The sequence below is a fragment of the Mustela putorius genome, unplaced genomic scaffold, assembly GCF_011764305.1.
Source record: "Mustela putorius furo isolate JIRA1106 unplaced genomic scaffold, ASM1176430v1.1 tig00003845_pilon_pilon_pilon, whole genome shotgun sequence".
Taxonomy (NCBI): domain Eukaryota; kingdom Metazoa; phylum Chordata; class Mammalia; order Carnivora; family Mustelidae; genus Mustela; species Mustela putorius.
This window is the reverse complement of record NW_025421998.1, coordinates 21,711,063-21,733,495: the sequence shown is the minus strand read 5'-3', so window position 1 is coordinate 21,733,495 and position 22,433 is coordinate 21,711,063. Positions and strand designations below refer to the sequence as shown.

General features: G+C 40.5%; 1 protein-coding gene across 9 annotated transcripts in view; it reads left to right on the top strand.

The window, feature by feature from the left end:
* Positions 1 to 22,433, top strand: part of LOC101687840 (gamma-secretase activating protein) — an 83,290-nt gene that overhangs the window by 4,082 nt on the left and 56,775 nt on the right. For all 9 annotated transcript variants that reach the window (XR_006609602.1, XR_006609601.1, XR_006609603.1 and 6 more), the window contains exons 2-7: positions 7,688 to 7,764; positions 8,894 to 8,950; positions 11,334 to 11,403; positions 11,718 to 11,771; positions 17,299 to 17,387; positions 21,498 to 21,567. Coding sequence is in view for 6 of the 9 variants with exons in the window: in XM_045089709.1 (XP_044945644.1) it covers positions 7,688 to 7,764; positions 8,894 to 8,950; positions 11,334 to 11,403; positions 11,718 to 11,771; positions 17,299 to 17,387; positions 21,498 to 21,567 (417 nt within the window). In the remaining 3 variants the exon portion in view is untranslated. The remainder of the gene's footprint in view (positions 1 to 7,687; positions 7,765 to 8,893; positions 8,951 to 11,333; positions 11,404 to 11,717; positions 11,772 to 17,298; positions 17,388 to 21,497; positions 21,568 to 22,433) is intronic.

Genomic DNA, 22,433 nt, shown 5'->3' with positions numbered 1-22,433 from the left:
CCCGATGCAAGACTCGATCCCAGGGTCCTGGGATCATGACCTGAGCCGAAGGCAGCTGGCTTAACCAACTGAGCCACCCAGGTGTCCCGGTTTTGCTCACTTTCTTAAGCCTGTCTCCTAGGGCACACATGCCCAAGTTTCTCCAGGATGGTTGTCTGGCTAGAGTTGCTGAGTCACAGGCTGTGCACGTGTTCACTTTTCCTGAGCACTACCAAATTGTTTTCCAAGGCATTCGTATTTACTGACAATCCCGTTCGTGGTATAGAAAAGTTTTTGTACTCTGTATCCTCACAAGCTCTTGATATTTCCAGACCTTTAATTTTTTTGTTGAACTGGAGAGTCTAAATGTTATTTCACTGTGGTCTGAGGTTTAGCATCTTTCTATATTTATCGACCTTTTAAGTTTCCCTTTACGAGATGTCTGTTCATCCTGTCCATTTTTCTATTGTGTGTTTTTTTTTTTATTGACTTTTACGGTTTCTTTGTTCTGGATTCTAATCCTTTGTTCATCGTATGTGTTGCAAATATTTCTTCTAACCTTTTTTTTTTCCCAGTTTGTAGTGGTGGTGCCTTTGATAAAGGAGGGTGTTTAATTTTAATGTAGTCTAATTTATGAGTCTTTTACTTTCTGGTTTGTACTTTTTTGGATATTTTAAAGAAATCCTCTCCTATTTAGGGGTCATGAAGACATTTTTAAATTAACTTCTAAAAGTTTTGGTCTTTCCATTTTGTTTTTTAATCCATCTGGTATTTGTTTCTGTATGTGATATGAGGTAGGAATCAGATGGGGCCACAAGAGCCTTCAAGAGTCTTCATAGTGTTCTGTTTTTAAGCGTGGTGGTGGGTAAATGGTTTTGCTTCATTGTTATGTGTTAAATTTAACATGTGTTAAAATTCCTTTTGTAAATTCTATTGGGTTTCTATATTACTAGCTCTCATATCAGTAACCAAATAGACCTACTTCTTCTCATTGACAGCAAAGCCACTTCTGTCACATATCAAGTTTCCACATATGTGTGGGTCCCCTTTCCTGGGTTCTTAATTTTGTTCCTTTTGTCAACTTAAGACATTTTAATAACTGTCTTTATGATAAGTCTTAAAACTGATGGAGTAAGCCTCCTCACCTTTGCAGTCCCCAGGACTATCTCATCTATCCAATGCCCTTTCATCCTCAAATATGTATTTGGATTCTGCCTATCAGATTTCACCAAAACGTCTGTTGGAATTTTGAGTTGCATTGAATCTGTACATCAGCTTTGGGAGAATTGACATCTTTACAATATTAAGTCTTACAACTGTGAACCAAGTATAATTTACTTTTAGCTAGATCCTCTTTATGACTCTCTTTTTTCTCTTTATGACTCTAAGTCTTAGAATTTTCTTCATGAAAGTCCTGAACACTTATTGCTAGACTTATCTTTAGATTGTTGTGATATTATGTTGCTTCTATAAATGGTATACTTAAAAAATTACATGTTCTAGCTGTTACTGCTATATAGCAACACAATGGATTTTATGTATTAATTTTTTAGCCAGTGCTTAATTCTCTACTGTCATGTATCAATATCAAGAAACTAAGAAAGAGTCTGCAGTCTGCAAATTTTCTAAGGTTTAAATGTCATATGTGTTTAAGACCAGAAAGAATGTAGGTAGGTTTTCTTGCCTGTATTTTCTTGTCTGCTCTGATTACTCTTGGACCTGTGATACACCAGATTGATTCATCTTTCAGATACTGTAATCATTCGTCTTTACCAAAGAAGTGATATATTTTATCAGGTGACTGATTTAAGAATAATATTTTCTTATTGCCTCCTGTATACCCCATCCCACCACCCCGCAGACAGGTTTTGGGGGCCAGAGTTCTGGTTTTGACAGATTGTTTTTATCGTTAATATTCTCTCCTTCACTTTCCCCTACCTTCCTAGTCTCCTTTTCTAATTCTCATGCCTTTTTGTTGCTTAGCTAATCACCCCATCCTTGCTTTTTTTCATTTTATTCAGAATATGGGTATAAATCACATAATGATGTTTTTAAGTTTAGGAATTATAATATCTGGTCATGTTGAGCCAAGGATTTATGTGAATTATTTGCAGAATAGACTTGTCATAAGTAGAATCATATTTTAGCACCTCCTTATCTATATAAAAGGAATCAATTCAAATTTTTGTATCAGGCTCTGAGATGACTCCCCCTGCCTCTTCCTAGTATGGTCACTCGAAGACAAACACTTTTATCTGATTTTTGTCTCAAAGATGTTGGGAACAAAATTTACACATGTGGCTAACATCTTCCTATAAAGTGAAATCACTTGTGTTTAGCAAAGAGCTTGAAATGGACAAGATTATATGACCAACCAGCTTTAATTTTTTTTTTCAGCTTTAATTTGACATGAACTATAACTTGCCAGCAGCTTTAGTATTGAGGTACTCTCCTTTTCTCTAATAGGTTTACTTATGCAAGTATCTACATTTTTTCTTCATGAGCTTTGAGGACACTGAACTGTAAAATTAAACCACATTTCCTCATTTGAATTGCTAAACTTCCTCCTCTGGACTTTCCAGCAATAAACTACTAGGAGAAGAGTCAGAATGAATAAGCAAAGAGGTTATTGAATACTCCTTTCAGAAGGGTGTGTCTAAACCATGAGCAACTAATCCGGGGAGGAAGGGCTGATGGGTTAATAGCGTGTGGTGAGACACTGGTCTCTGGATTTCCAACATTGCCAAATTTGTCTAATTCAAATGTTCTTGAGATGAGAACCAAGTACTTCATTACAGGATAATTTTAAGACTACAGTTATTACTACCTAACAGATCCACGCCAGTGGATTTTATCATTTATTTCAACTTTGTCATGGTTACATTATAACCTGGTCCTAGTTATGCTGTCTAATGGATATTGTTTAACAGATTGTACGAATATGTAGTTCAGTGGTTCTCAACCCTGGCTACACATTACAATTACATGGAGAATTAAAAAAAAAAAAAAAAAAGACACTCACACACCTTAGAGACTGGGCTCCCCACCCAGGCTAGTAAAATCAGGTTATTTGGGGTAGGTCTCAGACATCTGTGCACATTTTTTTTTTAAAGATTTTATTTATTTATTTGTCAGAGAGAGAGAGGGAGAGAGAGTGAGCACAGACAGGCAGAATGGCAGGCAGAGGCACAGGGAGAAGCAGGCTCCCTGCCGAGCAAGGAGCCCGACCTGGGACTCAGTCCCAGGATGCTGGGATCATGACCTGAGCCAAAGGCAGTCGCTTAACCAACTGAGCCACCCAGGCGTCCCCATCTGTGTACTTTTAAATCTCTCCGAATCATTGTAACCTAAAGCCAGAGTTGAGAACCACTGGTTTAATGGAACAAGCATATATCATTTGTTATAAACTGTACTTCGGGATTTTTTTTCTCTTAATTGTTTAGTGTTTTGAAAATAGATGTGCTTGTGCAAGTAAATTGAATTTTCTTGGCAAGATTTCTTGTAAAGGAGTTTCTTATCTTAGCTGAAACCTTTTAAGTATACTTTTGAGAGGTCTCTACCAGCATCCTTATAATCTTGAAAGAAAAAAATAACCCTCAAAATATTGACACATTGCATTCCAGAAGTTTTGAGTCATGTGCAGGATGAAAAGTAACTCCCTGAAATTCTCTTTGGATGTCTACAAAATCTACCTTAGATGGTTTTTCAGTAATTATCCCTTGTCCCATTGTAAGCATGATACAGAAAACTTAGTTCATTCTGCTCATGTTTTTTTCTAGGCTTGAGATTAGTCAGTGCCATGTTCTCGATAGGATATTGAACAAGTATCAGAACCTCACTGGAACTCAATTGTTCTCTTAGTACAGTGGGCCTTTAATTCCTGACACGGTATGGGTGAGATAGAAAGAAATCTGTAAATTGTTCAGTGCTATTTAGCAATAAGCTATTGAATCATACTGTTCTCCGAAGAGACTAGGTGATTATCCTTATTTTTCATTAGTGGAAAGTGTGTCTGACAGCTCGATAAGTGTATTAAAGTACGTTAAAGTGTATTTAAAAGTGTATTTTGGGGTGCCTGGGTGGCTCAGTGGGTTAAAGCCTCTGCCTTCGCCTCAGGTCATGATCTCAGGGTCCTGGGATTGAGCCCCGCATCATGCTCTCTGCTCAGTGGGGAGCCTGCTTCCTCCTCTCTCTCTCTCTGCCTGCCTCTCTGCCTACTTGTGATCTCTCTCTGTCAAATAAATAAAATCTTTAAAAAAAAGTGTATTTTGTATTAAAAAACAAAACAAAACAAAACACCAAAAACAGCACTTCCCCACTCCCTTTGCCTGACCCCTGGAAGACCCAGGCAGCTTCTTCCTGGGAGGGGTGGGGAAGATGTCAGGATGATTCTTTAACTTTCTGTAAAATCTGCTCTTTGTCTTTTCAAATGTTTCCCACCCCCAACTCCAGTGCAAGGGTCTAGGTCACCAATTATCCTTGTTTTTTATCCTGTTTTTTCCTTTTTTGTGGGGAGAGAGGGGCAGCAGAAGAGGGAAAGAGAACATCTTAAGCAGGTTTCACGCAACATGGAGCCTAATGCAGGGCTCGATCTTACCACCCTGAGATCATGACCTGAGTTGAAATCAAGAGTCATTTGCTCAGCTGACTGAGCCACCCAGGCATCCGCTGTTCTGTTCTTTTTTATTCAAGAATACAAACTGAAATTTGCCCTGAGTTGTAGAATACTTTGCATATGTTTTGTCTGAATATTGAAACTTGTCATAATCAATATAGTATTTTTTAAATTTTTTTAAAAGATTTTATTATTTAATGAAAAGAGAGACAGCAAGAGAGGGAACATGAGCAGGGGGTATGGGAAAGGGAGAAGTAGGATTCTCGCTGTGCAGGGAGCCCATTGAGGGGCTCGATCCCAGGACCCTGGGATCATCAACTGAGCCAAAGGCAAACACATGACTGAGCCACCCGGGCCCCCCTAACATAATATTTTAACATCTAAAACACTATTCCTGTGTAGGGAAAATGACTCAAGTTTAAGCAATTTGATTTTGAGGAAACTGAGGAAATGTATTTCTGTCTAATTGATGATAATTACCAAAGCTGTATCTACTAATGTTTAAATCCTTGAATTATAGAATTGAGAGGAATATACTAAAATTTTAGCTGAAACATGATGGTGAATTAACTTTCAAGTTAAATGTTTTGTGTAAAGAATCTTTCTCTCTTTGAGTTAAAGTATGGCTTTCATACAGAAAAGTACACAAATCATAAATGCACAGCTTGGTTGATTTTCACAAAGTGAAACACATCCATGTAACGAGCAATCAGAGCGGGAAAGAGAACATTAATAGAACCGCAAAGTTCCCCTTCATGTTCCTTTCCAGCAATCATTCATCTAGCATCATAGATTCATTTCACATAAATTAAATCATGTAGTTTATACCTTTCTTAGGAGGGGGGAACTAACTGGGCTTTTTTGGCTATTATTTATATTGTATGTTACAGCGAGTTATTTATTATGATTGTTGTACAATAGTCCATTGTTTGATATCCCACAATTTATTCATTCTTTTTACTTGATGAATATTTTGGATTTCCAGTTCAGGCTACGATGAATCAGAGTGCTACAGAAGTTACATGTGTCATTTGCTGAAATACATGTATATTTCCACTGCATATATGTTCAGCTTCAGTAGCTACGAGTTTTCCAATTTACATTCCTTTTAACAGTGTATGAGAGTTTCAGTTCCTTCACATTTCTTGGCATCACATAGTATGAAAATGTAGCAAGTCAAGGATTTGTATTGTAATCTTTGGGGTGACTAATGAAAGACTAGAAAAGAATATATAACTGATAATAAGTAGGAGAATGAAATAGTAGATTTTTTATTCATCCAGAAGGCAAGGAAAGACTAAAACAATTGAGTCACATAAAAAAGAAAACTTAATGTGATTGATCCAAACCCCAAATATCGGTGATTAAATGTAAGTGGACTGGGCACCTGGGTGGCTCAGTGGGTTAAAGCCTCTGCCTTCAGCTCAGGTCATGATCCCAGGATCCTGGGATCGAGCCCCACATTGGGCTCTCTGCTCAGCGGGGAGCCTGCTTCCTCCTCTCTCTGACTGCCTCTCTGCCTACTTGTAATCTCTGTCTGTCAAATAAATAAAATCTTTAAAAAAAATGTAAGTGGACTACCTACCTACTCTAAAGGATATTGCTTGTAAGACTACATATCTTAGGTTTAAGGACACAGGAAGAGTAATAATAAAAGGATAGAAAAAAATTATATGAATGCTAACCAAAAGAAAGCTGATGTTGTTATACTGACAGTAAAGTAAATGTAAAATCAGAAATATTAAAGATAAAGGAAATTTTATAGTAAATAAAAAGGTTAACTCGTCCAGCTTCTGTTTAAAAAGCATGTGTGATTTTTTTTATGTGCAACCCTAAGCAACTGCAAAAGCTTTACGTGGCAGGCCTCCTGCGGGGGAAGCTGCCCTCCCCAAACCAGACTTGGTGCCTAGCCAGTGAGCTGCAGTTCCTGAAGGGAGTTATAGTTAAGACTCAGACCCCCCTGGCTGGATGTCTTCATATCCAGAGCTGTATCCTCAGCCCAGGAACCTTCCTTCAGAGGCCTCATATCAGGAGCCATCAGTAGAGACCATCCTCAAGTACCTCTGTTGATACTACCTCCGTAGGAAAAGGAGGGGAACCTTGAAGATATCTTTTTCTCCACTTTCACTCAGTACTTTTCCACTCTTAGCATTTCTCCCTCTCCCTGCCCTGAGCCACAGAGGCCACAACACTGTGGGAGTCTTTTGTTGAGGGCGTTTGTTCAGCAGTGAGAGATTCCCCACCTCTCCGCCCCGATCTACCTGAACCCCCACTAGCATGTCGTTGCATGGGGAGAAGTGAACTGGGAAGTTGGTGCTTTCTCTGATATGGACTCTTGCTTATACTGTCACAGCCGAGGGATAACAGGCTTGACTGTTACTTGCTTTTTCACCTTGTTGCTTTAATCGACTGCTGGGACATCAGGCAGTTCTCCTGAGTTAACCTGATAGGTTAATCCACCAGGAAGCAATAACAATTCTCAGTTCTTATGCCTCTGACAACATAGCTTCAAAATGCATATGGCAAAACTAATAGATACTTGACTGAAGTGTAAGATATACACAGCAAAGTATGTAGGTTAAGAGTGTACAGCTCATTTAGTTATTGCCAAATAAATATCAGTATACAACACATGCAGCATTAGCAGCTCCTTGGAAGGCCTCCCTATACATACCTCCCAATCACTAGTCCTCTCCTCTTCCCTAAAGGTCACAACTATTCTGACCTTTTACACAATAGATTAGTTTGCCTATTTTAGAACTCTGTATAATGGAATCATCAGTATGTGTTCCTTTTTACTTGGCTTTTACTTGTTAGATATGTTTTTTTTTTTTTAATAGTCCCTGTTGGGGGTCCTGAGTGGCTCAGTCAATTAAGCATCTGACTTTTGATTTTGGCTCAGGTCATGACCTCAGGTTCATGAGGTTGAGCCCTGGGTTGGGCTCCATGCTGGCTGTGGCGCCTGCTTGAGATTCTTTCTTTCCCTTACCCTCTGCCCCTCCTCCCTGCTCATGTGTATGCTCGCTCTCTTAAAAAAAAAAAAAAAAATTCCCTGTTAAATATTAACTTGCTGTTATTCTCTTATCATTTTAGGTGTTTTGGAAAATAATTATGAGAGCTTACGTATACTAAATGTTGAAAGAAATGAAAATATTATTTATACCTACAAGGTATGTCTATATTCTCTTTTTTTAGTTGTGGTAAGATATATGTAATGTAGAATTTACTATTTTAACCATTTATGTTCTTTTTTAAAATAGAATTTCATGCTATATCTTACTGAGGAGTAATGAATAAGATTGTTGGCATTTGATCTTTAATGCAAATTTTTTATTTTGTGAAATTAAATAAGGTGATTGGAATTCAGTCTTAATGGAATGTCTTGTTTTTTTATTTTTTTGTTTGTTTGTTTTTTTATAAAAGTTGTGCACAATGTCTGACACTCAGACTCGGTGCTCAGATTTTTTTGAGTAAATGGACAGTTCCATTTTGCGGGAGAAAAAATGCCAAGTGAAAGACATTTAAACCTAATTAATACGTAAGATTTTATCTTTGAGAACATATTAAATAGGATTACTCAATATCATCTCTTTAGACATAAGAATGCTCAAACTTTTGAGGCATTATTGCTTAAAGTGTTTTCAATATTAAGTGTTCTAAGGAATAAAAATGTAACTTTACCGGTAACATTACTGTGGTAGGGAAACATGAAAGAATAATTTCAGTAGCCAGCTTGCTTTGCACAGATGTAATACTGTATTTATTAACTAACTTATTTGCTCAATTGTTATTTTAAGTTGGGGCATCTGGCTGGCTCAGTCAGTGGTGCGTGAGACTCTTGATCTTGGGGTTGTGAGTTTGAGCCCCATGTTGGGTGTACATTAATAAAATCTTTTTAAAAAATTAGTTTAAACTGTCTTCTACAAGTATGCTGCATTTAAAGAATGGTATGATTTAAAAAGTTTTATTTATAGGAATATCGTGGACTTGTTTTAGCCACTCCCAATCTCTATCTTATATATTTTCTTGAAGAAATAAATGGAAGTACAAAAACATTTGCTCCTTTGCCATGCTCTACTACCTCCTAGACAGTGTCCCCCAGATTCACAGAGCTGTATGCTCTGAATCCATTTCACTCTTTGGGCTCATATTACTAGCTGAAAAATGTTTAGTCCCTTTCTGACATGCTACCTTTAGAGTGCTTATTGCTAATATTGATTGAATTATTGCAGGTTTAAGAGTAACATCCTAACTTCCTTAACAATGATATATAATAAATATCTGGTTAATTTTTTAAAGGATGATAAGGGAAATGTCTTCTTTGGATTGTATGACTGCCGAACCAGACAAAATGAGGTAAAAATCACTGTAAATCATAGATTATTCATTAGTTATTGTTTTTAGAGTTTTTTCTTCTTTCTGCCTCCTTTTCCTTTTACAGATTCTCATTTCATTTTCAAAAATTTAGTTTTTATTTCTTTGCCTTCTTTCTCTCTTTTACCATCTCTTGGTGCCATTATCTTTAAAAATTAATAAGTAAATGAAGTGCAAGGACTTCTGGACCAAAACGTCATCAGAAGTTTCTTAGTCCTTGGAGACTTAAGCAAATTGGCTCAAATCAGTTATCCAGTATTCTGTAGGAATGTAGGAATGTAGGAAGTCCAGTAACTTCCTGAGATTTGCATGCTCCCAGAAGTTTAGGGTCTCATAATAACCTCTGGCTCTGAGTTCTGTTTCTCTTTAAATTTCACTTCTCTTTCTTCTTAAAGATCCAGGTATAGAACCCAGCCTCCTTTCCTTAATTTTTCCCCACAACACAGACATAGAACATTGGTTGATGAGACAGGTCTTATCTAATTCTTGGTGCAAATGTGAAGGATTCATTTTGTGCCTATGTACAAACAACTTACAGTAAGGGAGTAAGAAGTCTGTAAGCACATACTGGCACAGAAGTTTCTCCAAAACATACTGTTATGTGAAAACAAAACAAAACAAATTGCCAGAATAATACATTTCATTTATGTTTTTAAAAACTTATGAGAAAACATAAATATATATTAAAAAGATCTGGAAGGCTACAGAGTCAATTGCAAGCATGTTTCCTTTTGGAAGGGAGTTCATATGGAGGAGCATAGCAAAGAGCTTGATTTTTTTATTTGGTGGTATTTGCATGTTTTAAACACTGAGACTATGTTTTGTCATTTTATAATGAAAAGAGTAAAACACTAAAAGTTAAGTGTATACATTCATGATTCTTCTTACTTGCAGATTAGAATCTCTCAGAGTAGGAGTCAAGGGAAACCAAAATGTGTCTCACATGAATTGAGAGCCTCCTTTTTCACTCAAAGTTCACTTTTTCTAATCAAGCATTTTGTGACAACATTTTTCATCAGCTTCTAGCCATAGGATTCTAGTGTGTTCTCAGTGCTTTTGTAACTCTGCAAGTATTATTACCTTCCTAATACTCCTGCTACATGTTGTTTCTCGTAGCCTGGTCTCTACTGAGGTCTAAGACTCTTTTTTTTCCTTTTTTTTTTTTTTTTTAAGATTTTATTTATTTGACAGAGAGAGAGAGAGATCACAAGTAGGCAGAGAGGCAGGCAGAGAGAGGAGGAAGCAGACTCACTGCTGAGCAGAGAGCCCAATGTGGGGCTCGATCCCAGGACCTTGAGATCATGACCTGAGCTGAAGGCAGAGGCTTAACCCACTGAGCCACCCAGGCGCCCTAGGTCTAAGACTCTTGATCTTTTCTTACCCTCTGAGGGTATTGTAAGGGAGTTTGCCTAATGTAACTGCAATTGTCTTCATTTCCTCAATTTGCATATCATATCCTCCTGCATGACCATTTTCATTTTCTTTAATATTTAATAAGGAAATGGAATCTTGCAACATTTCAAACAGCAAGAAAATTTTTAAAAGAGTAAGTAAAAATAGAAGATTACTTTGCCAAGACTCTGAATATCAGAGTCTTTCAGTAGATGCACTTGTGATAGTCTCTTAGACATAGTTAAATGTTATCATAGTTAGGTAACTTGATTAAAACTTTATTTTCTCAATAATTATAATAGCTGACTTCTGAGGGCTTATTACAGGTGACAGGCATTGTATAAGTGCTTTGTATGGATTATCTCAGTTGATCCTTCTAAGGATTTCATGAAATAGGTATTGTGATTTTTATTTTACTGATTAGAAAGATTGGATAACTTGTCCAGGGGTGCCTGGGTGGCCCGGTTGGTTAAGCGACTACCTTTGGCTGAGGTCGTGATCCTAGGGTCCTGGGATGGAGCCCATATTAGACTCCCTGCTCAGTGGGGAGTCCGCTTCTCCCTCTCCCTCTGTCCCTCCACTTGCTTGTGGTCTCTCTTTCTCAAAAAAATAAATAAAATCTTAAAAAAAGAAAAATAGAAGAACAACAACAACTTGTCCTTAGTTACACAGCCTGCAAGTAGCACAACTAGAAATTGATCCTACGTCCAGCCTGGCTCCAAGGTCTAGGCTTTTAGCCTCTAGGCCAAGTTGCCTCATGGTTAAGCTTCAGGGCCTCCTATGGCCTACAGTTGCAAACTTTTCTCTTAAAAAATAATCTGGAACTTCTCAGTATGGATAAACTGGTTAATTGATGGTTCTTTACTAAAATGTCTGGCCAACATGATACCACCATGATAACTGGGAATTTGAATTCTAAAATTGTTCTTTAATACAAAACTCCCAAATTAAAAAAATCATTTTGTTTTTACAGCATCTCTATACATTTGAGAAAGACTTGCACGTTGTCAGTTGCTCTGTCAACAGTGAGAGAACTTTGCTTGGTAAGTTGAACTTTTTTATTGCTACATGTCAAGAACTAAACTACATTTGTTGAGTTTGAACTTTTGCAACATTTGAGTATTCTATGACAATGATTTTCTGGGAAAAGATGCTCTTGGGAGGTTAATTTTGAACTAAAAAATCTGTGTAGTCTACTTACAAAAAAAAGAATGCTTTCTGCATTACCTTAATCATCCACTGACAGATCCTTTGAGCACTCACTTACTTCAGGTATAAAGTGGTAGATTTTAACCAGCCATTGCGTGGATCATTTGCTAATGGATGGTTTTTTTGTTATTTTTTCTTTTTCCACTAGCGGCAAGTTTAGTTCATTTTACTAAAGAAGGAAGAAAGAACGAGCTTCAACCAGGTATGACATTCTATTTTTTTAGTGCCTGTTGAAAGATGAAGATTTATTCACTACTAAGTCAAATCACAAGCAACTTTACAAATAGCTTTATCTCAGAATAAAAAGGCAAAGGTCATGTCAAGCATGAAAATGTTCTGCAATTTTTTTCTCAAGTAAACAAGAATACAGAATATAATGTGACAGTAAATAGTAGAGGTATTAAAAAGGCAGTTAGCACCTGCAGACAAATAAACACTGAGAACATACTAGAACCCTGTGGTCAGAAGGTGGTGTAAAAAGGGCTGGGAAGGGGTTCATATCCCTTCAAGAATATCATTTTTTTTTTTTAAATCCGATGAGCCGTTAACCCATACCTAATACACTGTGAATAGACCATCAATTCTAAATAAAAATTCTCATTTGCCAGGACCCACTCTGTAGTTTATTATCTATGTGATATTCCCTCCTTTTTAACATTTTGTGCCATCCATCTGTCCAGAGCTCAACAAGTGAGTTCCTGCAGTGGGTGAGGCACTCTGCATACGAGAGAGAGTAGCAGGTGCCTGTACGGTGAGCTCTGGGGACTAAGGGGTGGGTGGCGATACGCCATGGAGCTTGGTCCCATCTTCAGAGGAGGGCTCTAACCCCAGGGGACCAGCTTTTCAATTTACCAAGGGAAGTATGAACTTTTGTGTAAAACTTTCATTTTTAAATGTTGGCTCAAATATTTTTAAGAAATTCTGCTCAGGCCTTTTTGGCCCTTATTTCTTTTAGCCTCAGGAAACCTTTATTTTGCTGGCAAACCCAGTGGAACCTATATTCTTTTTTTTTTTTAATATTTTATTTATTTGACAGACAGAGATCACAAGTAGGCAGAGAGGCAGGCAGAGAGAGAGGAAGGGAAGCAGGCTACCTGCTGAGCCGAAAGCCCGATGTGGGGCTTGATCCCAGGACCCTGAGATCATGACCTGAACCGAAGGCAGAGGCTTAACCCACTGAGCCACCCAGGCACTCCTATATTCTTTACATGATGTTTACCGGCTATGCCTGATTGTCATGCAGAACAGTGACGATTATGTACGTTATAAAAGGTACTTTCAGGGGTGCCTGCGTCAGTCAGCTAAGCATCTGCCTTCGGCTCACCTCACGGTCCCAGAGTTCTGGGATTGAGCCCAAATCAGGTTTGCTGCTCAGTGGGGAGTCTGCTTTTCCCTCTCCCTGTGCCCCTCCCCTCACTCATGCTCTCTTTCTCTTGCAAATATATAACATCTTTTTTAAAAAAAAATAAAATATACTTTCAGATGAACTTCTTTGTAAGTTTTATTAAATTAAATCCTATTCTGGGGGCTCCTGGGTGGCTCAGTCATTTAAGCGTCTGACTCTTGGTTTTGGCTTGGGTTATGATCTCAGGATCATGAGCCCCATATCGGGCTCCGTGCCCAATGAGAAGTCTGTTTGAGGCACTCTCCCTCTCCCTTTGCCCCTCTCCTCAGCTCTCTCTTTCTCTCTAAAATCAATAAATCTTAAAAAAAAAAAAAATCCCATTCAGGTCTGTTTACTCAGTCTTTAAAGTTTGATGCCCCTCCAGTGAGATTATCTGATCACGTCTTTCAACATACTAGAAGGAATGTCATTAGGTGTATTGTATTGGCTTCCTGCTGCTTTCTGTCTTGTCAGTTCACCTGACAAGTTCACCTGGCCAGCTGCTGCAGTAAGAACCTGCGCTGCCCAGACTGAATTTGACAGACAGCACCTTAACTCGGCTGCTCGGCCTGCTTCTTGCTTTTTGCCCAGAGCCGGTGGGAAAATACTCACTCTCTGTGCGTGTGCGGCCTGGAAGAGTGGCTGGGAAGGATTCCCCATAGGACAAGCCGTGACCAATGAGGGGGCAAGACGAGCAGAAGGATAAATACTCCCCTTTCTGTCCTGGCAGTGGATAGTTCTGAGGTGTCCTCCATGCAGCTCAAGTCCAGAGGTGGTCACGAATTTGATAAGGTCCTGCTTGCTGGAGGGTTCTCCTTCCTGTTTCACGCTCCCTGCTCCCTCACATCATAGCCCTCTTGTCTTAGTTTGGGTTTTCTCTCTAAGTAGAGCTGAGGCAAGCATCTGAATGCAGTTAGTTTATTTGAGGGATGATCCTAGGAAGCGCTGTTAGGGGAGCCTTTAAACAGATCTGAATGAAGGGAGGGAGCAAGCGCGCGGCTGTGGGGAAGGCACACTTCTGACACGGACACCACCAGCACAAAGGTCCTGGGGCCAGAGAGTACTTGGTGGACTTGCTGATAAGGATAGCGAGGAGGTCAGTGAGGCTGAACAAAAAAAAGGGCAGAGTGGTAGGAACTGAAGCCAGAGGAAAACAGGGCTGAAGTATAGGCAGATCATAGAGACCCTACAAGGCCTTTGTTCATTTAAGAGTTCAGAAATGATGGGACCAGAAAGCACTGTAGACTTTGTTATGGCATTTTGTCCTTTGAGCAAATATTTTGGAAAGCCTTATTTTATCTGCCCATGAATGACCCGAAAAGTCATTCGATTATAAAGTGTAGTTTGCCTGGAGCTAATGTTTAACACTCTGTTGCTTATAATGAGATTTTTCCCTTGCAACTGAGACAAACTGTAACATCTTCCACATGAACAAGATAAGGTCCTTTGGTCCACAAACTTGGCAACACAGTTTTTATCCATAGTGCTTCTCTTCTTGGCTGTGGCTGTGGCAGATTAATGTTTAGTTTAGGAAGCAGTAAAAGAGGAGGCGCCTGGCTGGCTCAGTCAGTAGAACATGCAGCTTCTGATCTCAGGGTTGTGAGTTCAAGCCCCATGTTGGGCATTGAGCTTACTTTAAAGAAAAAAAGATAAAGGAAGAAGAACAGGACCTAGCTGCCCCCTTCACCCTGCCATGGAGTCGCATTTGCCTCAGGCACAGTGCTGGCCTGCCGGGCAGCTATGGGGGTAGCCACATGTGCTGGGCGCCACTGCCCTGAGACTCCTGAGGCCCCCTGCGCCATTATAGTCAAGAGCAGCGGATGCTCCATGGAACTGTGGTTTGGTTCAGGAGCTCCAGGAACCAAAGCTGCTTCCGATCCAGACCCTGTTAGACTCTTCCAACCTTGGCATCATGTGTCTTCACTTGCATCAGACCAGATTCTTTTGCCCACCCTCTACCCTCCCCATGCCATGCCCATCCTTAGGCTTTTGTTTATTTTTTTTAAATTTTTTTTCAATTTATTTAAACTTAAAAAAACAAAGCAGTGTACTTGTTTCTTCCATTCTCCACCCTCACCTCTTGTAACTGCCAGTTTGTTTTCTGTATCTATGAACTTGGGGATTTCTTTCCTTTTTCTAGGAGCCCACGCATTAGAGAAATGATACGGTATTTGTCCTTCTCTGATTTCACTTAGTGACTTGCCCTCAAGATCCTTCCAAATTGTCACTTTTGCTCCTGCTGTCTCTACTTTTTGTGATATCCACAGCCTGTCTGGATCTGCCATACCCTGTGGTGATGCCCTCCCAGGCTCCACTGACATCTGGATTCTCAAACTTCCTAAGACTTTAAGCACTTCTTGGAATCATGGACTTTCATGACTGACAGTGGTTGTAGATCGGTAGATCCAATTCTCTAGTTTTTGCCTTTTTTAATAACAGGGCTCGGAAGCCTAGGAATACTTTGTCCTTTCTGAAAAGTGTCTGTTAGGTTAGCAGCAGAGTGTAAACTGGAACAGATGTCTCTAGAGTCCTAATCCAGAATACGTCATATAACACCATGAAAGCCCATGGTATGTTACTGAGAGAAATTCCTGTTTGCATGATTACTTTTATCATTATGCTTATTAGTTAGGTGTCGGGCTGCCCCCCCAAAAGGGAAAATCAGTGTAGGAAGATGGTTTTTGTTCTTGAAAATCCTCCCATTTTAAAGTCAGGTGAATTTAGTTGATGGCTGGTTATCAAGTTCACTAGCAAAAAGTCTAAATTCTTTTACTCCTCCTCCGAGGAGGTTCCCCTGCCTGTCCTGTAAAAAATTTTTTTTTCCAAATTGGGATATATAAACTTTTAGGGGAAGACATTAAATAGCCAAATGTCAGCTTGTACCACTTAATATTGTAACTGGAATGATTAATTTAATTATTTACACAATGTAAAATAACTTAATAAGGAAAATTGCTTTTTTTCTCATTCTCACATTTCACAAAGCATTTCTGTTTTTCTTCTCAAGCACCTTTGACACTAATATCTTTTTTTTAAAAAAGATTTTATTTATTTATTAGAGGGAGAGAGAACAAGCACATGTTAGTGGGGAAAGCAGCAGAGGGGGAGGGAGAAGGTGAGGGAAAGAATCTCAAGCAGGCTCCCTACTGAGCATGGAGCCCGATGTAGGGCTCAGTCTCACAACCCCGAGACCCTGACCTGAGCCGAAATCAAGAGTCAGATGCTCGACCCACCAAGCCACCCAGGCACTCTGACACCAATGTCTTTCTTATTCCTAGAGACATTTTTTTTTTTCGTTTTTGAGTTATCAAGTAGATTACCAACGCTCCTCACCTTTACCTCTGTCCCAGTTACTGGAAGGATAGCCCTTTTGACCTGGCATCTGATCCTGTCACTGGGAATTTTATCCTAAGCTCTAAGTACCACTGACCAAGCAATATTTGATTTTCACTTGTTCTGTCCTTGTATATTTGGGATCCCACATAGTAACTCACTGTCTTGGTTTTTCAATCATCTTTAAAAGGCATGTTTACAAAGCTATCCAGTGCTTGCCATCCTAAGACCACATCACAGGAATTGTTTTCAATTCTTTGCCTTTATTTGCTGTCAGGTTAGTTTCTTAAATAGTGAAAATCGGCATTGACTCAATTCCAGGCTGCTGTGCTGTCCTGAAATTGTACATTTTTATTCAAAAGCCTTGAGAAAGCCCCTGACCACTCAGCTCTCAGGCAACTCCTTGTCTGAGGTTTCATCTTGGGGAAGGAGGACTGTTGGCCTAAATGTGGATATCTGTGGTGATCCTATTCCAGTCTGTGTCCAAGGACTTCCTCCTCATTGTTATCTTTTATGACATTCACTGCAGTGTGACACTGAGGAACTAAGTGGGTCTGTATCAGCTTAGCTCCACCACCATCCCAGAGGGAAGCCAGGCCCCTGTCCTCTTCAGCTGCCAACTGGGGCATGGTCATGCATTAGAAATATCTTTACGTTTTCACCCACAAGGGCTATTTGCCCTTGTGCTGCAGAATTGGGAGTGATGGTGAATGGAGCTGTGTTTGCTGAGACTTAGAAGCCTAGAGGGCCTGTGAGGCAGTGCTAGGTGGCTGAGGAATGGGCAGGGGCTTGGTCCTCTCTCTATGTATATCAGTTTCTCCTCCATGAGATTTTCTTCATCTGTTGTGGGTTTTAAGAACTGTCAAAGTAAATTTTAAGAAAATTACTTTTCCCATTGGAAGAGCTAGCACAATAGGTAACCTATTTACACTTTCAAAGTTCAGACTGCAGTGGAGAAGATGACAAACGACATTCTGATCTTCCGTTACTAAAAGCTGCTTTTTCTTTCTAGGATCAAAGTGTTTAACGTTGTTGGTTGAAATCCACCCTGTAAACAACGTGAAGGTTCTAAAAGCCGTGGATAGCTACATTTGGGTGCAGGTAAGCACAGAGCACGTGGCTATCATTCATCTCGCTAATCAAAAGGTGTGAAACCTGGAGGCAATGGTGCTTACCCAGTGTCTTTACAGCAATTATCACATTTAATCCTCAAAGCAATCTGGTAGAAGGGTCTGGCTAGAATTATCTGCTCACCCTTTGCAAACGTGGATATCACGCTCAACCCCACTCCTCTGACTCTGTTTTATCATGGTTTGAGTGAGAATCATGTAACAAGTTGACTTGGTAAAATGCTGACTCTCAACACACATCGGAGGTAAGTTTAAAAAATGGTTTCTGTAATGTACTCCTGTAGTTCAGAATAAATAGGAATAAATGGCTTAATCCCTGACTTTATCATCTCCGTGGAAGGACCCAGAAGTACCATGTGTCTGGGGCAGGTGGACCAGACATAGTTTGTTCATTACTCGCATGCTCTGAACCTGTGAGTTGTACTACTTACCACAGTCTATTTGTAACACCAAAGTCAGTACTCACAGCGCTTTTATACTCGTCTGCACACATGAGCGTGCAGCGGTGAAAAATTTGTCACCTGGCTGAGGCCGACCGAGGTGACGCTCGGCTTCTCGGCTCGCCTCTCTCCCTGTAAATGGGTGTCGTTTTCATGATCTCTTTAGTGCCATGATTTTCACATTTGGGGGCTTTTCGCTGGTGATTTCACTATTGAAACTGTTCCCCACAAAGACCGCCCAAGAGCTATGTCGGGTGCCTGAGCGCAAGAAGGCTGAGCTGTTGTTTATAGAGAAAATATATGGGTTAGATATGCTGCGTTCAGGCATGAGAGTTCAGGCATGAGATTACAGCGCTGTTGCCCATGAGTTCAATGCTAATGGATCAACAATGTCTATTAAATAAAAGCTCTTTAAAACAAAGCACACATGAAACAAGGTTATGTATTACTTGGTTGGCAAATATCCTTGCATTTCCCGTGGGAGCGGCCGTTTGGTATTTCACTCGGTATTTCACTCACGGTGGTGTTGGTGGCACTCTGTAGACTGTGCAGGGCTGGAGCGTGACTTCCCTGTGTAACCTGAACCATCTGCTTCTCGTCCCCCCTACCTCCTCCCCGCCTTGAGCCTCTGGGTCTTCCTCTTGCAGTGGGTCAGGAGGGGGCTTCTCTCCCATCTGCCCCCTTGCGTCTTAACCAGCAGCTAGGGCGTGCTTGCAGACAGGGCCTGGCGCCGAGCTCCTGGGCCACCTTCCCCCTCCCCCAGGAAGCTGCTGTGTTGATACTGTCATCAGTACTGGAGTGACTTTGGAACAACCATATCCCTTTTCTGGCATGTTCTTTTGGCTTCCTTAGCATCTCCATCCATGGCTGTGTCTGGCAATGGAGATGTTATTGAACGGTGGAGGCAGCTAAAGGGAATCAGAGCCCTGGAAGGACAAGAGATTTTATAGGTATGTGGTCACACAGCAGTGCAAATGTATTAACAAGTACTGAATTGTATATTTTAAAACAGTTAAAAAGGTGATTTTTCTGCTATGCAAATTTTATCTCAATTTAAAGGAAAAAATTAATAGTACATGACACGTGACTGCTTCCTTAGGCCAAAGGGAAAGTCCCCGTCCAAATGAAGTAAAACCTGTCCTTGTTGGGGTGCCTGGGTGGCTCAGTCATTGTGCGTCTGCCTTTGGCTCAGGTCATGAGCCAGAGGTCCAGTGATCAAGCCCCCCATCAGGCTCCCTGCTCAGCAGAGAGCCTGCTTCTCCCTCTCCCACTCTCCCTGCTTGTGCTCCTCTTCTTGCTGTCTCTCTCTCTCTCTGACAAATAAATAAATAAATAAAATCTTAAAACAAAACCCTGTCCTTGTTTTGTGGACCCATCTCTGTTCCTAGCCCTTCTCCCTGCTCCTCATGCCTGTCCCTCTGGGGGGAGAAAAATTCCTCAAACCTCCCTCCAGGGCAGACCTCTAACCCCCTTGCCCCTTCCCTCTCCCCTTTACAGAAATGCCATTCATTGTCCACTGAGTTTGGCTTTGCCCTGCAACCTGTCTCCCTTTCCTTACCAAAACATGCATGATGATCTCCGGTAGTGCGTCCCCAAGTCTGTATGTACAGCCTCGACCTCCTTCAGAGAGAAACTTCAGCAGGACAGGAGTGGGTGGGGCTTGGGTCCCAATATGGTCGCTTCTGAGAATTGCCTACCAGCAAGCCCTGCATCTTCCAGAGAGTTCCAGATACCCATCTGTAGTACATATCTACCAACTAGAATTACTCATCAGAGTCTAGTTCCATAGTGGTGAAGATAAATATTCCCCTAATATGATGTAATCTATACAGATTTCTACTGACACTGCAAAATCCAAACAAAACTTTGGATTTCTTTTTCTTTTTCTTTTTTTTTTCCTGAAGCCTGTCTGTCTGTAGTCTTACTTCCAGACTCTAGGGCTGCTTCGTCATAGAATGAAAACCTCCAACACCTAAATGGAACTTTTAAAATCATGTTCTTACTGATGGCCACGCAAAGACCAGACAAAAGTTTAGAACTTGTCAGCACCTTTCTCCAGGTCACAGTCCTAAGCAAGCATGCCTTGGCCACCTCTGTGGTCCCAAGGGAGGCTGAATTGTCTTCCGTAGGACTGTCTCCTTGTCATGAGGCACTGAGTGTTTGCTCTTTCATTATCTGTATGGTGTTACTCAGCTTTGCTCCCCGATCCCAGTACACAGTTTCCTGTCTGATATGCACAGTTTCACAAAATCAAGGCATAATAGGTTCTACATTATTTTCTTTCTTTCTTTCTTTTTTTTTTTTTTTAAGATTTTATTTATTTAACAGACAGAGATCACAAGTAGGCAGAGAGAGAGGAGGAAGCAGGCTCTCTGCTGAGCAGAGAGCCTGATGTGGGGCTCGATCCCATGACCCTGGGATCATGACCTGAGCTGAAGGCAGAGGCTTTAACCCATTGAGCCACCCAGGCACCCCGTTTCTACATTATTTTCATAGCTGAGTTCTGCATTGCTGTCTATTGTATAATTTTGAAGTTTTTGCTGTGGAGAAATGATGTATAGTTAATGTTTTGTTTCTCAATTCTAAAAAGGAAACTTGACAACGGACAATTTGAAAAATTTACCAGTTGTATTTCCATTTCGTCAGCATGAAAAGTTAGGGCACCAGGGAATATCTTTTGTCAAAATTTTTCCTAGTCTTTAGAGAGGCTGCTGACTATAAAGTAGGGACCTAAAAAGGTTATATTCTTTCATTGTGCTTTGAGGGTTGGAGGGAAAAACCAAAATCCACTGGTGGATCCTATCTTGTAAGCGGTCTTTAATGTTGCAAAACGAAACTGCTCATTTCTAGTTACCCTTTTGATGATGAAAGAATTAAGTCACTGGAGTCATCCTAGGACCCTTTTCAAACCTCATTATCACGGCTCGTAGCGTCAGGTCCGTGTTTCTGGCTGACTGCTTTGTCCTGTGGGCTGGCACATATGGGAGGGCACAGACAAGGAGGAATGGGGTGGATGGATCAAGCCTTTTCTTCCTGGAGCAGTCATTCTATTATTTGAGGCTTGTAAATCCTCCACCGCAGACCAGGCTGTGACTCACCGTTCTTTCTTGGAAAGTCCCGTGTTATGTTGTGCTTTGTCTCTTGGATGGGGGACTACTTTGGAAGTTGTCGGAGAGCTTGTGTTTACTGGGTTGTCAAATTAAATATGACGCTTAGTTGCAAAACAGACGTATTGATCACTTTTTTTGTGCACGTGGAAAAGAACTTTCTGTATAGCTGTTGCTTATATTGTTTCTGATTGGCTTCAGAATCACGTATTCCAAAATAGGGAGCCGCATCTCTAGAAATAGCTTCTACTTTAACCTTGTGGAAATGAATTATGGCGGACCTGCTGTCAATTTCCCCCTGGAAACTGAGCTCCTGAAAGTGTTTCTTTTTCCTCTTTGGCTCTGTCTGTAATATGCGTTTGTGTATTTGTGTGTGTGTGTGTGTGTGTGTGTGTGTGTGTGATTTGCCTCAACTATTCTATTGTTCTCAGCACCTTCTGTGGTAAGTAGTAGTGCAGTGATCAGAAACTTTTGAAATATTTGTATAAGCAAGGTAGTTACTGCTTATGACTTTGATTCATTTCCATTTTACAGTTTCTCTACCCACATGTGGAAAGTCGCCCTCTTGCAGAGAACCATCTGTTACTGATTTCAGAAGAGAAATGTAAGTGTATCTTTTACCAGTATATATGAACATGAAGGGCACATCTCTTAGTCAAGTATGGAACTTGACTGAATCTTCTAGATATACACTCCCCAGTCCTAAAGGTCCAACTGACCTTTGATGTCCATTTAAGACCTAGCACTCCTATGGGAGGGCTTTTCTTTCTGCCTCCACTTGTTCCCTTGGCTCTGCTCTGTTTCCCCATCCTGGGAATGATGGCCTCCTACATACATGGATTTCCACGTTTGTCACACAGTAGAGTGTAGGACAATTATGGAGGTATTTTTGCCTTCTTTAGGATGTCTGTTACCTCAGATTGAGAAAGGGGAAGGTATTAGAAGCCAGAAGAATTTGATGATAGAATTAGAAGACACATACTTGGTCAAATTCAGGTGGAGGCATATAAGAATGGGATGTCCTTTAATGATGTTTATTTACAATTTTGGGTGGGAAAGGTGGCAGAGAAGGGACAAAATCCACTGGTGGCTCTTATCTAGTAAGCCATCTTTCATGATACAAAGTGGGACTGCTGATTTGTAATGGGAAGGACAGGCCTGAGAGGCTTAGGTTATGTTCAGTGTCTATGCTCACGACCAATTATGTATCCCACCTTTTTGTAACTAGAATTGGCAGAAGGTTAAGTGTGGCCAAATCTAGATGGCTTATTGAGAGAATGGGACCATTCGGGAAGTGCTTAGAGATAAACTCGGCCAGAGGAACCAGTGTTAGCTACAAATAAGACTGATGGTGCAGGGAAGGCCAACATTTGGGGGAACCCAGGGGAGGGGAAGGGCAAAATGCTTTATGTATTATTGATATTGAAGAGCAGAGTAAATGCTGGGTTAGCGATAGACGGTAGAGGGAGT